This window comes from Aquarana catesbeiana, linkage group LG01, assembly GCF_042186555.1.
Source record: "Aquarana catesbeiana isolate 2022-GZ linkage group LG01, ASM4218655v1, whole genome shotgun sequence".
NCBI classification, from domain to species: Eukaryota; Metazoa; Chordata; class Amphibia; order Anura; family Ranidae; genus Aquarana; species Aquarana catesbeiana.
Window position 1 is genome coordinate 650,847,798 of NC_133324.1, and position 23,535 is coordinate 650,871,332.

The 23,535-nt window shown below is 41.3% G+C and overlaps 1 protein-coding gene across 1 annotated transcript in view; it reads left to right on the forward strand.

The window, feature by feature from the left end:
- Positions 1-16,752, forward strand: part of LOC141110023 (complement C3-like) — a gene marked incomplete in the record, with an annotated part of 333,270 nt that extends 316,518 nt beyond the window's left edge. The window contains 2 exon segments of the mRNA XM_073601271.1: positions 2,165-2,309; positions 13,956-16,752. Of these exon segments, the coding sequence (XP_073457372.1) occupies positions 2,165-2,309; positions 13,956-14,064 (254 nt within the window).
- Positions 16,753-23,535: the final 6,783 nt, after the last annotated feature.

Genomic DNA, 23,535 nt, shown 5'->3' on the forward strand with positions numbered 1-23,535 from the left:
TAATGCAATCCTGGTATTTAATGCCCCTTTAAGACTCTCCTACTCTTCGTGATATTTGACTGACCACATCCACTATTTGATGTGATTTGGAGGGTGTGCGTGGGTTGAGGAGTTTTGGGGGGTCTGGGGTGGAGTTCCAGCACCTATTGTTTGAGAAAAAAAGGGGGGATTAACTGCGCATAGGTGAAAATGTGTAAACAATAAGAAAATTGAAAAAGCTGCGGATTCCTATATGTAACACAAATACAAAGTTAAATCGTCTTAGAAAAAATGTAATCGCGCTAATAAGAAACTGGTGTGCGTACAAGTGGCGATCAGTACTCATTTGGGGTAAATCCCAAATAAAGTGTGTAAACATATGAATTATATAAATCACCAATATATAAAGTAGAATGACAAATAAGTAAATCATCAAAAGTGCAATATTGATGTGCAACGGTGAAGGGAATACATATGTAGGTCCATATAGAACAACAAGGTGAATCACCCGGGTGTTTGTTGAAATTCAATTGAGGTCCTGCTAAATAGGGACAAGGTGCTTAGGTCCACCACCACATATAGAGTGACTGGCCGCTTACCAGAAACTCATGACCCCCCTCTACAGAGGGTTTGAGTAAGCTGTTAGGTCTGATTGCTCTGGACCACCACCGAAAAACCGAACATTGGTACTGGGATGGAACATCAGGGGCCTTGATGGGGATGGATGGATTGGCGGGACGTCAGACTCTCGGCAGAGTGATGAAACCATATACGGAAAAAAACTCCAATAGTGTAAAATCTTAAGGCTTTAGTAAATCAAAATAAAATGTATACACTCACATGTAAAGTACAGAGTTAGGAGCCTAGAAAGAAGTCTGGAGCACCGGCCGGATGCTCACAGACAGCCCGTGCCCCTGGAAGACGTAATTTTATTACGAAACGCCGCGTAGGACAGAGCGACGTGTTCACGTCACCTCCCACCGATCTTGTGATACCAGCAGGACGGGCTGTCTGCGAGCATCCGGCCGTTGCTCCAGACTTCTTTCTAGGCGCTTAACTCTGTACTTTACATGTGAGTGTATACATTTTATTTTATTTTGATTTAATAAAGCCTTAAGATTTTACACTATTGGAGCTTTTTTCCGTATATGGTTTTATCACTCTGCCGAGAGTCCGACGTCCCACCGATCCATCCATCCCCATCAAGGCCCCTGATGTTCCATCCCAGTACCAATGTTCGGTTTGTCGGTGGTGGTCCGGAGCAATCAGACCTAACAGCTTACTCAGACCCTCTGTAGCGGGGGGGTCATGAGTTTCTGGTAAGCGGCCAGTCACTCTGTATGTGGTGGTGGACCTAAGCACCTTGTCCCTATTTAGCAGGACCTCAATTGAATTTCAACAAACACCCGGGTGATTCACCTTGTTGTTCTATATGGACCTACATAAGAATTCCCTTCACTGTTGCACATCAAGATTGCACTTTTGATGATTTACTTATTTGTCATTCTACTTTATATATTGGTGATTTATATAATTCATATGTTTGCACACTTTATTTGGGATTTACCCCAAAGGAGAACTGATCGTCACTTGTACGCACACTAGTTTCTTATTAGCGCGATTCCATTTTTTTCTAAGACGATTTGAGAAAAAAAAGCCCTGCCTTTAATATACACAGGGCTTTGCATGGGATCTAATTTGATTGCAGTCTTATAGATCTTATTTTTAGTTTAAGATGACTGCTTTTTAAGTGCCATTTGCAATCTATTGAGAAGCGCTAAGAAAGCCAGTTTGGCTAGGAAGTCAAGCTGTGTGTCCCTGAGAAGCTGAAATAAATCAGGGACAATTAGGCCACTGCATGAGTGTTTTTAATGAATAGGCAGCTGTCTTCATATGTGACTTCTCTCTAAAATCTTGTACAAACCATAGGAAAGCTAGGGTATGTTGCTCTGCAGAGAGACACTAAGTGGTGGCAGCTTTGCAAGTAAGGGCTTTCGACAGATGTGGACAAAAGACCCATTTTCTTATTTTATAAATTAATTTTTACGTGTAGTTACAGCTGAATAAGCTAGGATGCATTTCATGTGTTACTGTAGGTTTATTTATTTTGGCCAAGCTACCTAAATTGTTGCCCATCTCTAAACAAAGGAACAGCTGGAATTTCCCTTTTTTTTTTTTCTTATAGCTGAATCAGATATCAAAACCAGAAGTGTGGGTGCTACCATGAAGCTCGTTAGTCATATGGCCTGCAGCGAGTCACTAAATCTTCAAATAAATTCAGAATATCTTATAATGAATCACTATTCCGACCTTTGGGAAGTTTCACCATTGTGAGTATAAAAATGTACTTTATGATTATCTCATATACACAAGGGACTGCAATCATTTTTGATTGGGTTTGTGTAAGAATAACAACAAATTTGCCTACACAGGGGCTAAATAAAGAAGATGATAGATACAGATACAGATCAGGTTCACATGAAAAAAGGTTTACAAGGCCGTAGCCTTGTCTCAGCTAGGGGCTATCCAGGGACCAATAGTGTTAGTTAGGAATGTGGGCTTACCTAGAGGCTCATGGATTCAATTAGAGTAGCAACATGGAGGGGGGGGGGGGGGGGGGGAGAGTTTCGCCCGGGGGCGTATAATGCAGGTTTGGAGGAGGCCAAAAGTCCCTGAAAGGGGATAACTTGGGAAAGTACCAGACATGTAGTACTTCTCCCTGAAGCCCACAACCTCTCAAGCATGTATCATATATTGGGATGGCGTGAGCCAGTTGTGTTGGCATCCAATACCACAGAAAGAGAACTATATATGCCGTTTCCACGACAGAGGGTGCCAGGGTTGGCAAGATGCTGAGCATAAGAAACAGAGGAAAGGGGGCCCTCTCTGATAAGTACATTACAGCAGAGTATAGCAGGGAAATGAAACCTCTGGGAGTGCAGGCAAACCTGTTAAAAAAATGATTTTGTTTATAGAAACTCTGAATTGAAATCCAGTTGCAGATTTGGAGAGAACAATAATGTTCTGTGCTAGGTGTTTGGTTCTTGTAGAGCTGTCCAAGGTGGGAAGGAATGTGAGGTTAAGAAATTATGTATGTGAGTGAATCTTTGAGCAGTCCAACAAACCAAGTCTCTTGGTTGGTCCATACGTGAAGGGAAAAATGGGTTAAGTATCAGTAGTAAGGAGGACAATAATTTGCCTGAATATTGAACAGAATCCCAGATTTTTTTAAGCGTGGCCATGGGGGGGGGCGGTGGAGGGGATGGGTGAGCTTTGTGTGGGAGCCAGAGTAAGCAGAGCTAGAAATGGTAGCACAGTAAAGTATCTCTAAGGCCCTATTCACACCTGAGCGTTATGTAGCTTGAAGCCTGAAGCTACAGAAAACACTGGAGGGGAAAAAAAAAAAAAAAAAAAAATTATTCTCTATGGAGATGGTTCACATCTCCACTCCAAAGCCTGAAGCCAGAAGCTCCAAAACACTTTAAGCTCAAACAAGCTCTGGAATTCCTTATCGTACATCATTGGACACAGAGCCATTAGTAGTTACTATGTGGGTTATAGGCCACCTTCAGGTGATGGACACTGGCACACCCTAAGACAAGAAGTCCACTCTCTATATAATCTCTCCAACTACTGGGAGTACCTCAGTTTTTTCGCCTGTGTCACCACTGGGGGCTGTATGGAGCACATACCTTCTCATGCTTCCTCAAGAGATCACGCTGTGTCCGGAGCAGCAGGCTTCCTTTTTTCTCCAGGCAGCAGCAGACTGGCTCCGGTAAGTCTGGGGGGTTTCCTCTTCACCAGACACCCCCCACCTGTGCTGTATTCTCCCCCTCTTCACGTGGAAGTGCGTCAGGAGAAAAAAAAAAAAAAAAGGATCAACACGCCGCCCTACTCGGCGGCTTCCAGGCTCTCTCCTCACCATTTCTTCCCCTCACAGAACGATCCGGTAGGATCAGAGGGAAAGCTCCTTTTTTAAAAAAAAAAAAAAAGAGGAGGGGGGCCGAAGGCGACGGAGGGGGGCAGGGCTTAGCGCGGCGTTGGCATCCTCCAACGTCCAGCGTGGGAATGCTGCAAGCTGACGGAGGGACACAAGAGGAAAGAGGGGCATAAAAGAGGTTTGGTGACACAGGCATTCCTTTTGACACATTTACTACTGCATCAGGCTGAGCATCAATAGCAGTGGCAGGGCTGGACTATTGCTCAAGCAGTGGATGCGTTACTTCCGATAGTTCCTCTGCTTTGTGCATCGGGCTATGGTAGGAAGGGGGGGGGTAAAACACCTAAAAAAAGGGCTATAGAAAGACTTCTACAGCCACAAGAAAGTGTAGAACCATCTCAAAAAAGATGGCATCCTCCCCTGAGAGTGATATGGCTGGTCAGAGTGAGCCATCAGGGACGTCAGTTTGTTGCAGCTGCTCTTAACACTGCAGCCCCTGTATATATTACTGAAGAGGTTTTTTCCTCAACCATTTTAGGCTTGGAACAAAAGATTGATGCCTTAAATCGCATCCCAGAGTGGGACTAAGCATAACAGGTCCCCTTCCAATCCAAAGGACCCTCAAACTGAGGAACAGGGGGCGAGAGATGACGAATTTCTCTCAGGGGACCAGGAAGAGGCTGATTACTCCTCTTCTGAAGAGTCTAATAGGGAAGGATCAGGTTCGCAAGAAAGGTTGTTGGTACAATCTCTCACTGAATCGGTCCGCTCAACATTTTTGCTGCCAGTAGCGGAGTCAGTCGATAAGCCCACTTCTTGTTTGGGTTTGCTAAAGCCTCCCCAAGCTATTCATGCTTTTCCTATCCATCCATTACTAAAGAAGCTTAAAACAGTTTTTTCCTCCAAAAAAAGTTTTCAAAACTTTATCCTATGGAGGAAGAGTTAATAAGAAATGGGGCATTCCAGCAATTGACGCTGCTATATCCTCTGTGAACAAAAACTTGACTTATCTGGTAGACAATGCTCAAATGCTGATGGATCCAACCGATAAGAAATTGGAATTCCTATTTAAAAACAATATTTCTCTGTCAGGTTCAGCCTGCGCTGGCAGCGATCAGGGTATATCAGTCCTTAAAAGACCAGTTTAAAGAGGTGCTCAAGATTATTCCTGATCAGCAGGCCCAAGATTTGGCCGGGATATCAGAGGCGTTATGTTTTACAGTAGACGCTTCTGAGAGATTCTATTCTCCAGGCCTCACAGCTTATGCTCGGGCTGGGCTATGGTAGGAAGGGGGGGTAAATAGAATTCTATGATTGAAAAATTGGTCAGCCGAAGCGCCATGCAAAAAACTCTTGGCTAGTTTTGCAATTCACGGTGAACGGTTGTTTGGAGACGATCTGGATAAATACATCCAAAAAATTTCTAATGGAAAAAGTTCCCTTTTACCAGTTAAGAAGTTTAAGCATTTTTCTTTTAAAACGAGCTTCTTCTCCAGCACCAGGAGCATCGGCCTCCAGGCATTCACAGCGGCCTCCACTGTCAAGTTCAAGAGGTAAACCTCAGGGTCAACCCCAGGGTCAAAAGAGGCCCTGGGGGAGGAAACCCACAAAACAAAATACTAAAACCTCCTTATGAAGGGGCGCCCCCGCTCGCTCAAATGGGGGGGGAAGACTTCTGCAGTTCAAAAGGTCTGGCAGGAACAGTGTCGAGACAAATGGGTGGCTTCCTCAATATCTCTAGGTTACAAACTAGAGTTCCGAGAGTTCCCGTCTGCTCGTTTTCTCAGATCAATCGTTCCCAGAGATCCAGAAAAAAAGAAGTCTCTCTTTCTGGCTTTGGATTATCTCTTGTCTCAAAAGGTGATATCGGTGGTCCCCACGGAAGAGCGAGGGTTAGGGTTTTATTCAAATCTTTTCACGGTACCAAAACCAAACGGGGCTGTCAGACCCATTTTAGATCTTAAAGATCTAAACCGTTCTTTGAATATCCGCTCTTTTCACATGGAGTCAATCTGATCAGTGGTCTTCATTCTCCAAGGTGGAGAACTGCTAGCGTCAACCGACATCAAGGATGCTTATCTCCATGTACCTATTTTTCCCGCTCACCAGAAATATCTATGCTTCGAGATAGAAAATCTTCATTTTCAGTTTGTAGCTCTGCCTTTCGGTCTAGCTACTGCACCACAAGTGTATACAAAGTTTCTGGCTCCCCCTTTAGCCAGATTAAGGGCTCAGGGTATAACGATTCTAACTTATCTAGATGATCTACTCTTAATAGATTAGTCGGTAGCCCGCTTAAACCAAAGTTTGGTCACCACACAGTCAGCTACCTGGAATACCTAGGTTGGAATCTCAACTTAGAGAAATCCTCCTTAAAACCATCAAGGAGATTGCAGTACTTGGGTCTGATCATAGATACAGCTCAGAAGTGGGTGTTCTTGCCCCAGGCAAAGATCAGTTCCATAAGGGAAGTGATTCAGGTGGTCAAAGCAAAGAAGAATCCTTCTATTCGACTTTGCATGAGATTGTTGAGAAAGATGGTGGCTTCATTCGAGGCCGTTCCTTATGCGCAGTTTCATTCGAGACTGCTGCAAAACAGAATCCTGTCAACTTAGAACAAGAAGGTCCAAGCTCTAGACTTCCCAATGAGTTTATCCCCCAAAGTGCGTCAAAGCCTCAGTTGGTGGTTGATATCCAAGAATCTTCAAAAAGGAAAATCCTTCCTACCAGTTACCTGGAAGGTGGTAACAACAGATGCCTGCCTGCTGGGCTGGGAAGCAGTCTTGGAGGAAGCGTCTGTCCAAGGAAAATGGTCCAAATCAGAAATGACCTTGCCCATCAATATTCTAGAGATTTGGGCAGCACGCCTGGCCCTGAAGGCCTGGAAGCTCAGATTATGAAATTGTCCATTCAGAATCCAATCCGACAATGCCACAACAGTGGCCTATATCATTCACCAAGGGGGCACCAAGAGAGGTGAATCATATCCTATCCTATCTTGGGCAGAAGACATCATTCCTTGCCCATCGGCAGTCTTCATTCCAGGAATAGAGAATTGGCAAGCAAACTACTTGAGTCGCCAACAGTTGTTCCCGGGAGAATGGTCTCTTCACCCTTACATCTTTCTGTCAATATGTCAAAGATGGGGAATTCCGGACGTGGATCTGTTTGCGTCCAGGTTCAACAAAAAGTTTGACAACTTTGTTTCAAAGACAAAGGATCCGCTGGCATGTGGAACGGATGCCTTGGTTTTTCCGTGGGATCAGTTTTCACTGATCTATGCGTTCCCTTCTGTTCTGCTGCTTCCAGGATCAAGCAGGAAGGGAAGGAGGTGATTCTTGTGGCCCCAGCGTGGCCCAGGAGATCTTGGTATGCAGAGATCGTAAAGATGGCGGTAGGGGACCCATGGACCCTACCACCATGGCCAGACCTTCTCTCAAAAGGTCCAGTATTCCATCCTACCTTATAAACAGTAATTTAGCGGTTTAGCTATTGAGACCCACATTCTGAAAGACCGTGGGCTGTCAGGTTCAGTAGTTTCTACTTTGGTTAATGCTAGGAAGCAGCCTCCAGAGTCATATTATAGAGTCTGGAAGGTATGTCTCCTGATGTCAATCCAGGGGTTGGCATCTCAGGAAATATGTCATAGGTAGGATTCTTGAATTTCTACAGATGGGATTAGAAACGAAGCTGGCCTTGAGTACTATCAAAGGCCAGGTTTCGGCCTTATCGGTGTTTTTTCAACGATCACTTACTTCACACTCTCTGGTTTGTAGCTTTATTCAGGGGGGTAACGCGGTTTAATCCTACAGTTAGGTCACCCCTGAACCCTTGGGAATTCAATTTAGTCCTGTCGGCGTTACAGAAACAGCCTTTTGAGCCGATACAAGATATTCCCTTGGTCCTTTTGACAAGGAAATTTGTTTTTCTGGTTGCCATATCTTCTGCTAGAAGAGTGTCAGAATCGGCTGCTCTTTCTTGTAAAGAGCCATATTTGATTATTCATAAGGATGAGGTTGTATTACATCCTCATCCTAATTTCCTACTGAAGGTAGTGTCAGGTTTTTATTTAAACCTGGATATTGTTCTGCCTTCATTTTTTCCAGAACCTCGTTCTGCAGAAGAAAGGTCACTACATTCTCTTGATGTGAGAGCAGTCAAGATCTATTTGAAGGTGACTGCTCAGATTCGTAAAACAGATGTTTTGTTTGTGTTGCCAAAAGGTCCTAAGAGAGGACAGGCAGCGTCGAAATCTACTTCTAAATGGATTCAACTGATTATTCAAGCTTATAGTTAAGAGGAAAATTCCACCTTTTCATATTAAAGCGCACTCCACCAGAGCTGTTAGTACTTCCTGGGCAGTGCATCACCAAGCCTCCATGCCTCAAATCTGCAAGGCCGCAACTTGGTCTTCAGTCCATACATTTACCAGATTCTATCAAGTAGACGTAAAAGGTCATGAGGATATCACCTTTGGGCGCAATGTACTGCAGGCAGCAGTATAAGTCCTCTAGTCTCTTAGTGCCCTACTTTTGTTGTGTCTCCCTCCCTTCAGTTGGCATTGCTATGGGACGTCCCACATAGTAACTACTATGGCTCTGTGTCCCATGATGTACGATAAGAAAATAGGATTTTTAAAACAGTTTACCTGTAAAATCCTTTTCTTTTAAGTACATCACAGGACACAGAGGTCCCTTCCTTCTTTTTGGTATACATGTGTATTGCTTTGCTACAAAACTGAGGTACTCCCAGTAGTGGGACAGGTTATATAGGGAGTGGACTTCTTGTCTTAGGGGATGCCAGTGTCCATCACCTGAAAGTGGCCTATAACCCACATGGTAAACTCTGTGTCCCGTGATGTACTTCAAAGAAAAGGATTTTACAGGTAAGCGGATTTAAAAATCCTATTTTTAGGCAGAATTGGGCATTTTTCTGCTCTTTACATTGGTGACTTTTTGACCTGTTCAAAATTGCCGCAAATATCGCACGACTTTCTGCCTGAAAACGCAACGCTCAGGTGTGAATGGGGCGTAAAAGTACCCAGAGGGGTACGTCCAAGGTGTCATGCAGTAAAGAAAGTTGTGAAATTTTGGCTACTTTGTAGTATCTTTCTATATTGTGGACTTCTAAGCCACACTGTAATCTATGCACAAAATAAGTGGAACAGGGACTTTGGGTCATTAATATGAAGCAGAGGATCCACCTGTGTAGTATACATAAATAAAACAATGGGACTTTAATCAGTAAGGCGCGGAAGTAGTAGAAAGCTTTAGGGAGAACAGTAATTTTAATTGCATTGATGTGGCCTATCCAAGACAGCAATATTGCAATAACTGTAAAAGCAAGGTTAGGGATCTCAGCAAAGGATAGCAATTCACAGAAAAAAAAGGGAATTACAGTGAGAGATCAATTTAATGCCTAGGTATTCCAGTGTTGACGTCGACCAGCAGTAAAGGAAGCAAGGCTGGATTTGGGAGACCATTTCAAAAGGCAGTTTGATATTCAGGGCTGTAAATTTATTCTGGTTTACTGTGAGGCCTGAGTTTTGAGCGCATTGGGTAAAGATTCTAAGAAGAATCGTCAGGTTTGTAATAGTGTTACTGGGAGTTAGTAGGGCATCATCAGTAAAGGGATTAATCTTGCCATGTAGTGCCACGTAAGAGATTCCAGCAACAAAGTGGGCAACATTGATGAGTATCTCAGGAGATATTGAAGCTGTGAAACTTATAGCTTGCATATTTAACCGTGGCTGACAGAGAGAAATATAGGCCAGATATCCAGGATGGAGTCCACAAATCCTCCTGTTTTGCCAAGACTAGTTCAAAGGGATCAAGGAACTCAGGCAGTGGCGGCCCGTGCATTAAGGGTGCACGGGCGCCGCCCCCTCTCTCCTGCCACCCCCTCTATCACCAATAGATAGATTCATTTTGGGCGCAGGGCACCTGTATTACAGCGGCCGGGGGGGGGGGGTTGTGTTTTTGAACCACCTGATTAGAGCCATAGGCTCTAATAGGCGTCAAAAAAGGTGACCTGCGAGCTCACTTAGGTCACTTAGCCGTGTTAAAAAAGCCAATCAGGTGTTCGGGCTGTTACCTGTCACCTGATTGGCTGATACGACAGGTAGCGTTTGGTGGCACAGTGGCAGCGTTTAATGGCATAGTGGTAGCGTTTAATGGCACAGTGGCTGCAATTGATGGCACAGTGGCTGCAATTGATGGCACAGTGGCTGAAATTGATTTCTTTTCAAAAATTTTTTCCGTCCCCCCCCAAAAAAAAAAAAAAACTTTGAGCAGCAGCTGCCACTGAACTGAGGTAAGGAAATGAGGAAAGATTAGGGTTCTCCAAGTAGCTCAATTTATGGCTGATATGCCTGGGTTTGAGGAGTAAGATCAATGTGCGTTCATCACTCTCTGAGCCCTTCCAAAACTCTGTCCTTTTTCTTCTAGAATCATAATTCAAATTACTTCCTGCAATTAGGAATAGTGCTTACAATTGTAATTTCAATAAATAACAAAATGGAACTTTCACTGGCTTTTATTTGAAAATGACATATTCAGATCTGTTCTTTGCACCCAGGACAGCTTCTGGCCTCTAAGACTTAGGCCTTGACTTCTTTTTAAGTTGGATTTTTTTATTTTGTGTTCAATCTGTTTATTAGAAAGTTTTCAAAAATACAAAGGTGTCATTGTCATGATAAACATTAGTCAATGGCTTTAGTTTTTTTAGGCATTAAGTAGGTGACATAAAAGAATTGAAGAAATTATTCAATTGTGATTCATCACGCGACAACCATGGCAGAACTGCACCGCGTTTTTAGGTGCCATTAAAATGAATGGAATCTAAAATTTGTGTTGTGCAATTTGTCAATTTTAGCAGATTCAAAACGCCCAGGTGTGAACCGTTAGAGCTCTGTGTAGCTGTACATAAAAAAATACTTAGAACAGGTTTACTAAAAGGTCAAGTAGGCAACAGTCAAAGCCATTTGGGAGGAACTGAGACACATGGTTCCAAGACATAGGCATCGTGCCCTGTAGTTTTGCCATCAATTATTTTAATAATTACTGTCCAGTGTAACCAGATTTTAACCTCAGCCGCATACAGAGTTTCAGAAAACCATGCCTTGTACATAAGTACAAATTGGTGCTTAACCACTTCAATACAGGGCACTTTCCTCCCTTCCTGCCCAGGACAATTTTCAGCACTATCACACTTTGAATGACAATTGCGTGGTCATGCAACACTGTACCCAAACTAAAGTTTTATCATTTTCTTCCCACAAATAGAGCTTTCTTTTGGTGGTATTTGATCAACTCTGGGGTTTTTATTTTTTGCTAAACAAACTAAAAAAAGACCGAAATTTTTGAAAAAAAAAAAAAAGTTTTTCTTAGTTTCTGTCATAAAATTGTTTTCTCCTTCACTGACGGGCACGGATATGTAGAATTGATGGGCACTGATAAGCAGCACTGATGACAGGTACTGGCAGGTGTTACTGCTGGGCACTGTGATGGGCTCTGATTGGCACTGAGACTTTGAGGGGGCACCGAGTGGCAGCTGTTGGGCACTGATAGGCACATCTGGTGGGGGCTGTGCTGATAAGGTGCTGATTATAAGCACAGACCGCCCCTCTGACAGGGAGAGTTGCCGATTGGCTCTCCTTGTCAGCGCGAACCGAGGAAAGCTTACCGGCACTTCCGGTTCACGCCATGATCAGCTGTGATTGGTCACGGCTGATCACGTGGTAAGAAGCCTCTGTCAGAGGCTCCTTACCATGATCGGAGATGCAGTGTGTCAGACTGACACGCCACACCAGCGATGGGCGTGTGCCGGTATGTTATCCTGCTGGACGTCATATGGGCGGGAAGTGGTTAAAAATACCATCACATTTTAGATTTAGAAGTGCGTCACTAGATTTCATGGGAAGTGGCCATTGAAAAAGGATGCAAAGAATTCTATAAATCTATGTCCACAACTTCTAGACAAAAAGGACATAACCACTATATAGGGCAAAATGTGCCCGATTCTGGATAGCCACAAAAGCGGTTAGATGGATGGCTTGGGATCATGGGCGATCTAAGTAATACTTTGTAATTGGTCTATGCAGCAAATGCATTGCACAAACATAACTTAGTCATATTTCAAATTTGAGTCCAATCATCCTGCTCCAGTTCGATACCCAAGTCCATCTTCCATTTGTAATTGTGAGACAACAGAATAAATTTAGAGATTAGGGTGCTATAGAGTAAGGAGATTAACCCTGCGGAATGTGGGTAATTTTTGCATTTAGATTCAAAAGAGGTAAGTGAAAGATTATTAGATATGCAAGCAGTGGAGAAAATACTATATATTGTTTAACTTGAAGATTCCCAAATAGCTCAGAACTGGGTAACTGATATTCTTTTTGCAAATTGCGAAAAGTTTCCATACTCTTTGGTATAAGTAGGTGGTGTAAGTATGAGGCTGCATAGGCAAACACTGGAGTCTATGTTCTTCAACTCCAGCAGCTGCGTTTCCTTTAAGGCTAGTGTGCCTACCAGTACTTGGATGCCCCCAGCTTTTAAACTATTTACTCCGGCCGCGGGTGTTGCTAACAGGCCCACAAGGAAAACATAGCATAAGGCAGTTTAGGTATGGAGACAGTAGCACGGGTGGGTATCAGGATGCACGGTAATCCAGCAAATGATTTTTAGTCTAATCGGCTTGTAGTCTTATGCCACGTACACACAATCAGACTTTCCGACGGGAAATGTTGGATGTGAGCTTGTTGGCTGAAAGTCCGACCATGTGTATGCTCCATCGAACATTTGTTGGCGGACTTTCCGCCAACAAATGTTGGCTAGCATGCTCTCAAATTTTCTGCCAACAAAACTTTGTTGTCGGAATTTGCGATCATGTGTACACCCGTCGCACAAAAGTTCACGCATGCTCGAAATCAAGTACGAGCCGGAAGCGCTCGGTCTTGTAAAACTAGCGTTCGTAATGGAGATATCACATGACTACCGAACTTCCTTTTTATTGGCTTGTCGTACGTCACCACGTTCCCAATTGTTGGCCAACATTTGTGTGACCGTGTGTATGGAAGACAAGTTGGAGCCAACAACCTTCGGACACAAATCCATGGTTTTGTTGTCGGAAAGTCCGATTAAGTGTACGGGGCATAAGTCAATAGTTTTAAGTCTATGGGCTGATAAAGGCATCTTGTTTGTTACCTTTCACATAGAACTGATTCCTAAGCCTATGCTATTGTTTAACTGTGTCTTCTGTGAAAATAGCATCTAATTCAAGTAATGCTGTGTTTAAGGCTCATCAAGTCGTAGGTGCAAGGTCATTTTGAAAAGCATCTTCTAGTTTCCGAGGAGTAATTTGACTTTGTTTTTTTGCCGGTGATGCTTATTGTAAACAGGTCCCCAGAATAGTAGGTTTATGCGCTTCTCAAAGAGTAATTGGGGAAATCTCTGGGGTGGAGTTGTGTCAAATGTAGCCTGAAAGCGAGTCCCTGATAACAAAACAAAATACTACATCAGTTACGAGGGAGTTATTCAATGTCTGTTAGGTATCCATGTGATAGTAAGAGATGTCAGTGTGAGAAGATTGGCACTATGGTCAGTCCATGTAATGTGTCAGATTTCCAAATGAAAGCTTAAGGGAATATTGGTATCAGACAGTAAAATAGTTTCAGTAGCATTTTAAGAAGGGAATCAGCAGTGGCCCCCTGCGTAATTAGTAAATAAACCCTGTTACCGGTATATAAATCAGTCATTATTTTAACAATTGCCAAGAAGCTCTGGAGATGAAAAGGGTTGAGAACCACTATCCAAAAATAAATTGTAGTGTTGGTCATGTTAACAGGTGTATTATTATTGGACAGATATTTACTTTTCCACAACAGATATTTGTGCATATACTTCTTTTCTATCTTTACAACGCTCTAGGCCAATAGTACAATTTCATATGTTTCCATTTTTTATTTTAAATGTGCTTATGTATTCAGTATCCCTTAAATGGTAACTAAAGCTGGATATATTTGTTTTACTTACAGGACAAGCTTTGTGCTTAGCAGTAAAACCTTCATCTTTAATTGGTCAGAAGGTGATGAAACCTTGATAGACTTTGAAAGCAATATGAAAGTCCAAGGATGCAGTACTTAGACCCAACATTTAAACGGTGTCGCAGAGCGGATAACACAATTATTATGGGCCTGGTAAAAAAATCCTGATTAGCCCTAGGGTAAAACATCTGCCTGTAAATAAAAGCAGCCCAGTCAAAAAAAAAAAAAAAAAAAAATTACAATAAAACAAAAACACCCCCAAATAGGGGAACCTGCAAAAAAAAAAAAATATTAGAGCACCTACCTTTCAGCCTCATGCACACTGGACATTAAAAAAAGTCAGTAACGTTAGCTGTAGAATGAATTTTTCAGTGTTTTTGTAATAGCGTTTTTTTGGCAAAACTATACTCCCATAAAAGCTTATGACTCAAAAACGCTGAAAAACACTGAATAGTAGGAGGTCGACCAATATTGTTGTTTTTTTTCTCTGGCCGATGCCGATATTTTGAAATTGCGGCGGCAGATATACGATGTCAATTTTTTGGGCTGATATGTTAGGCCGATTTTTTTTTCCCTTCATCTCATAAAATCTAACAGTTAGGTAATAAGAAGGGATACAGAAAATTTCTTAAATTAAACATTTATTAAAACACAAGTCTCCAATCAGTGCACTTGTATGTATAATTTAGATAAAAAAGCCTATGTATCTTAAATACACAAAAACAGGTAATCAAAACTTTTGGACAAAAAAAAAGGGCAAACTTTACCATTTTTTTTTATATTCATTAACCACTTCAGCCCCGGAAGATTTGGCTGCTCAATGACCTGGCCATTTTTTGCGATACTGTGTCGCTTTAACTGACAACTGCACGGTTGTGCGACATTGTACCCAAAACAAAATTGACATCCTTTTTTTCCCACAAATAGAGCTTTTTTCTTGGTGGTATTTGATCATCTCTGCGGTTTTTATTTTTGCGCTATAAAAAAAAAAAAAAACAAACAAAAAAAACAAAACACATACCACACAATAATTTTGTACTCTTTGCTATAAGAAATATCCCCAATTTTTTTTTTTTTAAAAAGCACATTTTTTTTCTTCAGTTTAGGCCGATATGTATTCTTCTACATATTTTTGGTAATAAAAATCGCAATAAGCGTATATTGATTGGTTTGCACAAAAGTTATAGCATCTACAAAAGAGGGGAAAGATTTATGGCATTTTTATTATTTTTTTTTTTTTTTTACTAGTAATGGCAGTGATCTGCGATTTTTTTTATCAGGACTTCGACATTATGGCAGACATATCGGACACATTTTTGGGACCATTGCCATTTATACAGCGATCAGTGCTATAAAAATGCACTGGATTACGGTGTAAATGTCACTGGTAGGGAAGGGGTTAACACTAGGGAGCGATCGAGGGGTTAACTGTGTTACTTAGGGAGTGATCCTAACTGTGAGGGTAGGGGACTGACTGGGTGAGGAGACTGATTGTTCATACTTAGTATGAACAGCAGATCGCTCTCCTCACCCCTGACAACACAGAGATCTGTCTGTTTACATCTGTGTGGAGTGATCGCAACCGCCGGGCACGTGCATCGGCTCATGCCCCCTAGTAGTCAAAAAGCAAATCGAAGTAGTTACATCGGTTCGCCCAGGGGAGCCAACCTGCCGCAGTACAACTGCTGCAGCTAGTCGCGAAGGGGTTAAAGTGTATTTTTTCCCAAAAAATTGTGTTTGAAAGACCGCTGCGCAAATACCGTGTGACATAAAATGTTGCAACAACCGCCCTTTTATTCTCTAGGGTCTCTGCTTAAAGAAAAAAAAAAAAAAAAAAAAAAAAAAAAGGGTTTGGGGGTTCTAAGTAATTTTCTAGCAGAAAATACTGGATTTTTGCTTGTAAGCAACACGTCAGAAAGGATTTAGTCTTTAAATGGTTAAAACTGAGATCTTCTACACACCAGAGTTAATTCCTTTGATAAGTAGAAACATTGCATCTCTTTGCTTCTTTTATCAGCAATGTTATCAGATTGGCAGGCTGCCCAGATAGACAGAGAGACTCAAGTCGCTTTGACGGGGAGACCTCAGGCAACTTGCATTGACTATTACAGAAGTAATTTGCAAGTCACGCTGAGTACCCCCACAAGTCGGATCACCCCTGTGTGAACCGACTAGTGCATAAATTAATCGGCCTAATTTGCAATTCAATTAAAAAGGTGCCAAAAATTGGCAGATATAAAATCGGTCGACCTCTACCGAATATCGGAATTTTTAAGCAGTTTTCAGCTTTTTTTCAAAGTTAGAGCATTTTTACAGCTGAAAAACTCCTCTCAAAACCCACTAGTTCTGGGATTTTTTTTTCCAGCTAGAAAACACCCCTGCCAAAAACTGCTGATAACAGCATATGTGTGCATGGACACATATGATAACATGCTGGGGAGTTTGACAGCAGAAAAAAAACACTGAAGCCAAAAACAGAAGCCACTACAATAAAAAAAACATCCCATCCCCTCTGTAACATAACATTATGTGCCCCTGTGTTATATAAAACAGCTGCCGATCGTTACCTATATCAGAGTGTCTCATGGTACTCATGCGACTCCTCGGCTCTGTCCTCTCCCCAGCTTACAGCTATAGCGGGAGGGGCCAAGCACTTGCGCTGATGTCAGCCGAGGAAGAGAGGAGAGAGCTGAGTCACAGATTGGCAGCTTTTTTTATATAACACAGACACCCCACGTTATGTTACAGAGGGGATGGGATGTCTTTATTGTACTTATGATAGCAGCAGGAGGGGGCGTGTACTGACACAGAAGGTGGGGGGGGGGGGGGGAAGAGGACAGAGCAGGGCTGCGGATAACGGAGGCACACAGATGACAGAGGCAGGTAAACTGACCACGGTGTCAGGGCTCAGCAGCCATGATAAAGTTTAGGTGTGGGGGGGGGGGGGGTGGGGGAATGTATAGCCAGGCATGATCAGCCAGGCTTTTTAGGTGATAGAAGGGGCCAAATTACAACACAAGCACTGGGCTGTGCTGTTATTCATGCTTTAAGGGAACATTATCTAATATTTTTTCTTAGGGGAACAAACAAACACTCTATCTTATACTGTCATGTATATCACTCTGTTATTGAATACGCAGATATGTGAATATATTATATTTACAGCATTGACTGTTGCTTATTTCTTGTGTACTGCAGTATTTTTGCACTCACTCACAAAAATGCTTAAACTAGTTGCCACAAAGTCAGCAAATTGCAGCAAATCAAAGGAATCTTTCAGGAAGCCAAATACCTTGTGATTAAATCCTTTGCAGCCTCACAACTAAGGGTTGAATACTGCTTAAACCACAGTACAATCATATTTTGCTTCATGACAAATTTCCTTGAAAGTAAACGTGACCCCATTGGCAACTCAAAAGTATATGATAAATGTAGCCACATAAATTACCTTTAGATGATTCAAAAGATGCTCATGCTAATTTCAAATTTTCCTGTGAAATTCAAGGCTTGCCCATCAATTCAAAGAAATCTCCCTATTGGTGTCCAAGGGCCCATTTACATCTATGCATTGTGATTTGTGCACACACAGACACACACGCACGCGTTAAGGAAGCCTGTTCATTTCAATGTGCTGCCTAATGCGCCAAAATATACCACAAAGCACAGTAGAGGGTTTTATGTTTGGTGCGGTGTTCTGCAATTATGTGAAGTTGGCCTTAATTTGAACTTGTGACCAATACAGTGGAACAGGGGAAGAGGCATGTTCACCTTTACAGGAAAAGCTGAAATTTGTATAGCACATCAACTGCCTGTACCTTTGGATCTCTTTAACATTTAAGTTTTTCACTTTTTTAAATTACTTATTACAATATTAGACCAATGTAGGCACAGCCGTTGCCAACTGAATTTTAAAAAGGTGCATGCTCCAATGTCTGCATCCTTACCCAATTAGTCACTAACCTTGAACAGCTATGAAGTTAAGGCATTCCAACATCTCACTAGTTGCCTGTTTGTTCTGGGTCACTGACACACTATTTACAAAGCATGGACCTAGAAAACAACCCTGTCACTAGAACCAAAAAATAAAACTTGTCAGCTATAATGTGCAGGCATCCTAATAATGTCTTTGTATACCTGCAGTAGCCTCCAAGTCTGCTACATCTTGTCTGCCCCTTCTGGGCAGTGTTGAGCTTGCTGCCTTCTGCCAACATCAATTTTTTCTTGGCTCATCACTATGATGGATTGCTTCATTGGCCAATAGGAATGTGCAGGAGGCAGGGAGAGATTGGCAAGCTTCCCCACGATCAAGAAGTGTCGGGCAAAATTTGAGCATAAAAAGGGGACATGGAGACAGGTATGCGCAGGCTAAATATCTGTACTTCAGGACTCGCAACAGTTTTTTTAGGTTTGTTTAGGTATAGCAAAAATGTGTTTAATAAGCAACTATAAAATACCACCTACAGTATCTTTAGTCTAATATCCAGACAGCCAAATTGCTATATATATTTAAATATACAATACCATTAGACACTTTGTTACATCTGTGCAAGAAGTGCTGATCCTGCTGAAATCCAGTGTAGTGACAACACATTGCCTCTGATGTACTAAAATCCAAAGCAGTGTTACCAGCCCTGTCCAGGTTACTGTGAACTACAGAACACTGCCATGTTATGGAGATGAGAAGAGGGAGTTGTTTTGTAGTTTAAAACAGAAACAAACAATCTACGGTGACGTCAGTACAGTTAATGTTGCTCCCCCTAGGACAGGACATTTGTTGTTGACAGGATCACAGAGTTAAAAGTTAAGGTGGGAAAAAAAAAAAAAAATGCAGCCAGCACATTTAAAAAAAGGTAGCTAAGCTGCAATATATTCAGTTTTTGTTCATTGATTTATATACACCTACACTGTTGTACAAGGTTATTCTGAACTGAAATTTGCAGCCAGTCACTTGTTATATTACCTACAGTTGCGTGGAAATGTAAGCACACCTCTTGGAAATAGTTGACTTGAATGTATTTGAACAGGCAAACATTAGATCTCAATTAAACAAAAAGTGCCTACAGCTAAAGGTGGTACACAAATAACTTTCCATTATCTTAATTAACAAAAATGTGAATTTGTCATATGGGATAAAGTTAGCAAACCCCTACATTTAATCACACTTTAAATCCAGGAAATTAGAATCTAGCATTCCAGATTATGCTAGTCATTTTCTCATTGAATGCAATGATTGGACGAGGTGGAAAGGCGAGGTAGTGACATCATGGTTTCCACCACGTTCAGAGAATGTTTTGCATTCTTTGAGAAAATGCAAGGCATTCATAGAATGGTACCTGTGCCAAGCAGGCAGCTACCTGTGTGCACAGGGCAGCTGCTCAGCATGGGACATGGAAGCTAGTGGAGATCACTGCAGTGGTGGTGTCTATTACAGTGATGTCTGGCTTGTAGAGGGATCCTACAGGTATAGTATGGTATTCATAGTTACATTGTCCATCTTTGACAGCTGTAACTACGTAAACTTTTTTTTTTTTTTTTTTTAAAGACGGCACAATTAATATAATCTATCTGGACAGATCCCCAGCATGTACAATAGTCAATAATGATTAATTTATGCAAAAATGAGAGATCAATAAAGTGCTAATTGTGCCGTTGGAAAACACCAATTAAACTTATACTCCTAGTAATTAATACACCAATCATCCAAAAATCAAAAACATTTAAAATCAATAAGGTGCTCTTGTGCCAGTGAAGGAATCCGTTTTGTAATCTAATGGACTTCTCAAGTGAGTGATCACACCGCGCGTGCCTCATCGTGCTCCTATTACGGCTGCACTCACCAGATTCTTCTCCCCCTCCTGGGGTCTAAAGCATCCACAGTATGTTCCACTGTGTAGCAATATAGGGTATGAAACCGTCCTTATTGTTGGATATGGGGAGATTCCATCATATGTTGAACATAATAGAAGAGAGAGAGGAATAACACAAGCATGTATTGCTGACACCAGCACCTGTAGCCGGAAATGATGCAAGGACGTATGCCGACTCCGCCCGGCTACAGGTGCTGGTGTCAGCAATACATGCTTGTGTTATTCCTATCGAATGTGAGTACCTTTCTATGCGTTTGTACAATAAACAGTTTGCTACAGTATTACGCTATTGGGCTCCCTCTCTCTCTTTTATGATGTTCAACATATGATGGAATCTCCCCATATCCAACAATGACGGTTTCATACCCTATATTGCTACACAGTGGAACATATTGTGGATGCTTTAGACCCCAGGAGGGGGAGAAGAATCTGAGTGCAGCCCTAATAGGAGCACGAATAAGGCACGCGCGGTGTGATCACTCACTTGAGAAGTCCATTAGATTACAAAACTGATTCCTTCACTGGCACAAGAGCACCTTATTTATTTCAAATGTTTTTGATTTTTGGATGATTGGTGTATTAATTACTAGGAGTATAAGTTTAATTGGTGTTTTCCAACGGCACAATTAGCACTTTATTGATCTCTCATTTTTGCATAAATTAATCATTATTGACTATTGTACATGCTGGGGATCTATCCAGCTATATTATATATATATATATATATATATATATATATATATATATATATCACAATATTTAACCACACCTAAACACTACTCTTAATTTATTTATTTTATTCATTTTTTTTATTTTTATTTTTGGATTGCACATACTGAGTTTCCACAACACATACCGGTAAGTATCATACATTGGTCTAATATTTTTGTGACTAAGTTCACAGAACCATATTGGGAGATTTAACCGTTCAAGCATACTTTATATTTTTTGACTCGCACTAATAAGGCATATTAACAGTACTTACCAACAGCGCTAGATGTATTCTATCTTTTTGCCTCCCATTTGACTATATCCACTAATGGTAGTGGAAGTGGGTCTACTAGCATTTCTCTTTAACCCTCCAAACAAATATCTGCTACCAAGAACATATATATTAACAGAACAGTGCCATACCTACTTTGTTTTCTTTTTACAAAACATCTTGCAATTTAAAAAATTATGCACGGAACTGGTAAAAAAAAAAAAAAAAAAAAAAAAAAAGAAGATTTTACAGAGTCAATGTCAGACACTGATGGGCAGCTATACAAACCAGGAGGCAGATTTTGATGCCAAGGGTGTACATATGTTTTTCTACAGTACATCATTACAATCTATTGATATTTTTGTTGAATAAATCATTGAAAAGGCAAATGTTTCCTGCTTTCTTATTCCAAGTACTAATATTTAAATGGTTAAATATTTTAAAGTCAATTTTCATGGAAGGGACTTTATTTACCTAGCCCACCTATAATCTTCACTGAAGCAAATAGAGCTTCAGGAGGCAAGGACAAATCTTTACTTCCCAATCGGTTAATGGCCCCAGTACCCAGTTAACAGAAGGCACACATCTCAGGATTTCTGGTAGAAAAAGAAGAAAAAAAAAAAAAAAAAAAAGTTTGGCTTTGATCGTATTTTTACCCATGTTTTTTTTCTTAACCCATTTAACCAAACAATGCAACCTTTATTGGCCCAAATTTTTGCTCTTGGAATGATGGAAACCTAATAAAAAAGGCAATAATGATAAATATGCATGTTATGGTTTGAATTATTATGCCATCAACGCACATTGCAGCTTCCAAGTTTTTTCGGTGTGAGGGCATGACCAAACAAAATAAGGTAATTTGTGTGTATTCTTAATGCTTGAGAATTTTTGATATCAGGTACCCAAAAAGTATACATTTCTGTACTAATGACACAAAAGTGATCAATAAACTACATGTTGAATTCTGGTATATAAACCCCATGAGTACATTACTTTATTGGAAGGTGTTTATTGTGTTGTGTGTCTGACTGCTTCTCTCCCCATACAAGTGCATGGGGATGCAATTCCTGGACAGAAGCCTTTGATCTGTAGCTGACCTCTTAAAGGATAAGCTCACCTTAGGGAACATGTTACATGCTCCAGCATCTGCAGCTCTCCCCCCACTGCCCCCCATCCCTGTGACAGTGAGCCACGGCTCTTCTCCCAGCACCCACTGTCACTATTAGAAACAGAGCGGCAGTTTCCTTTAAATGAATGCCGACACGTCCTGCAATCCATTGCTGCTGATGGCTTGTACATGAGCTGTGAGGGTGCTGGCGAGTTCCCTCATAGTCCATTGATTCTTCCTGCTCTCAGGTAACCATCTGCCCATACGAGGTTAAGGCAGACAGCTATGCTGAGAGAGTTTGCAAGGGCTGGACATTGCACCCACAATCTGCTGACTCGCAGGAGCAATGCTCTGCAGGCTCCTTAAAAATAAATACACATAATCTCTAATCTTTTTTTTTTAAAGGTAAACCTATCCTTTAAAGTGGGATTTGCATTGCCATGAGCTTGTATGCAAAACTTGTTTAAAACGCAAACAGAAGCTCCTAAAGATGAAACATTGTTTATAAATATTCCATATTTCCTATAGCCAACTAGTTTGAAAAACCCCAATTTAACTGTTTTGAGCTCCTATACAAGTCTTTTCTCAGCAAAAGCTCAGATTATACACAAATGTGAATGAATCAGGAGTGATTTTTCACGTTTCCCCGCCCAAATAGGGCCCATTCAATCACATAGTAAGTAGTTACTATGCTCTTTAAAAAAAAGAAAGGAAAAAAAAAAAAAAGAAAACAAAAAAAAAGTACCATATGTCATGGATGCATTTTGTATTAACTGTGCATTTGTAGAATAGATGGTGTTCTAAAGATTAAAAAAAAAAAAAAATACAGGGATAAGTGATGCCAAACCATTAAATTTTTCACTTTAAGATCTGCTAGAGGCAGCTATTGCCACTTAGTGTCAGTCAGAAAACCGATATTTAAAAAGGCCCCTTCACGCTTTGGCACATCCCTATTTTGCTGCAGGCAAATTCTCCATCCATTGTGGTTCGTTGGCAGCCCATTCATAATAAACTGGCTACCTTATTGCAAGGCATGATAAATCACAGTGAAACTAAGCATGAATGGGCCCTAAAGAGCAGAGTTTAGCAGAGAGGTGTAGGGCTTTATGTGACAAACCCTTAAATGCACATCTAGAATGCAAAGAGATGTCACAATAGGGTAAAGTGATATAAAACAGTATAATAAAATTCTATTCTTATCTGCATGTTAGAAAGGGGTCAACGAAAGAAAATGACACATTTTACATACTGTCCCCTATGGCGTTTGAACATTCATATTTACTTTCATGCAAGCTTGTTAATGGCTTGTTATGCAAGCATTGCATGCTAGCATTTAGGTCTTAACACACACAAAAATATAAATCAAATGGGAAGCAGATCTGGGACGATACATCCGAACAGGATAGCAAAATCGTGTGGTTTGCCCTTAAATCCTCCATCTGTACGCGTGTCCAAGAATGCAACTATAAGGTGCTCAACAGATGGTACTACACTCCATCTGTTTTAAACTGCTTCTTTCCGGGGGCCTCTGATCGGTGTTGGAGATGCCGGGAGGCGAGGGGGGCGCTCTTACATGTGTTCTGGGCTTGCCCGGCCCTAGAGACCTTCTGGAAA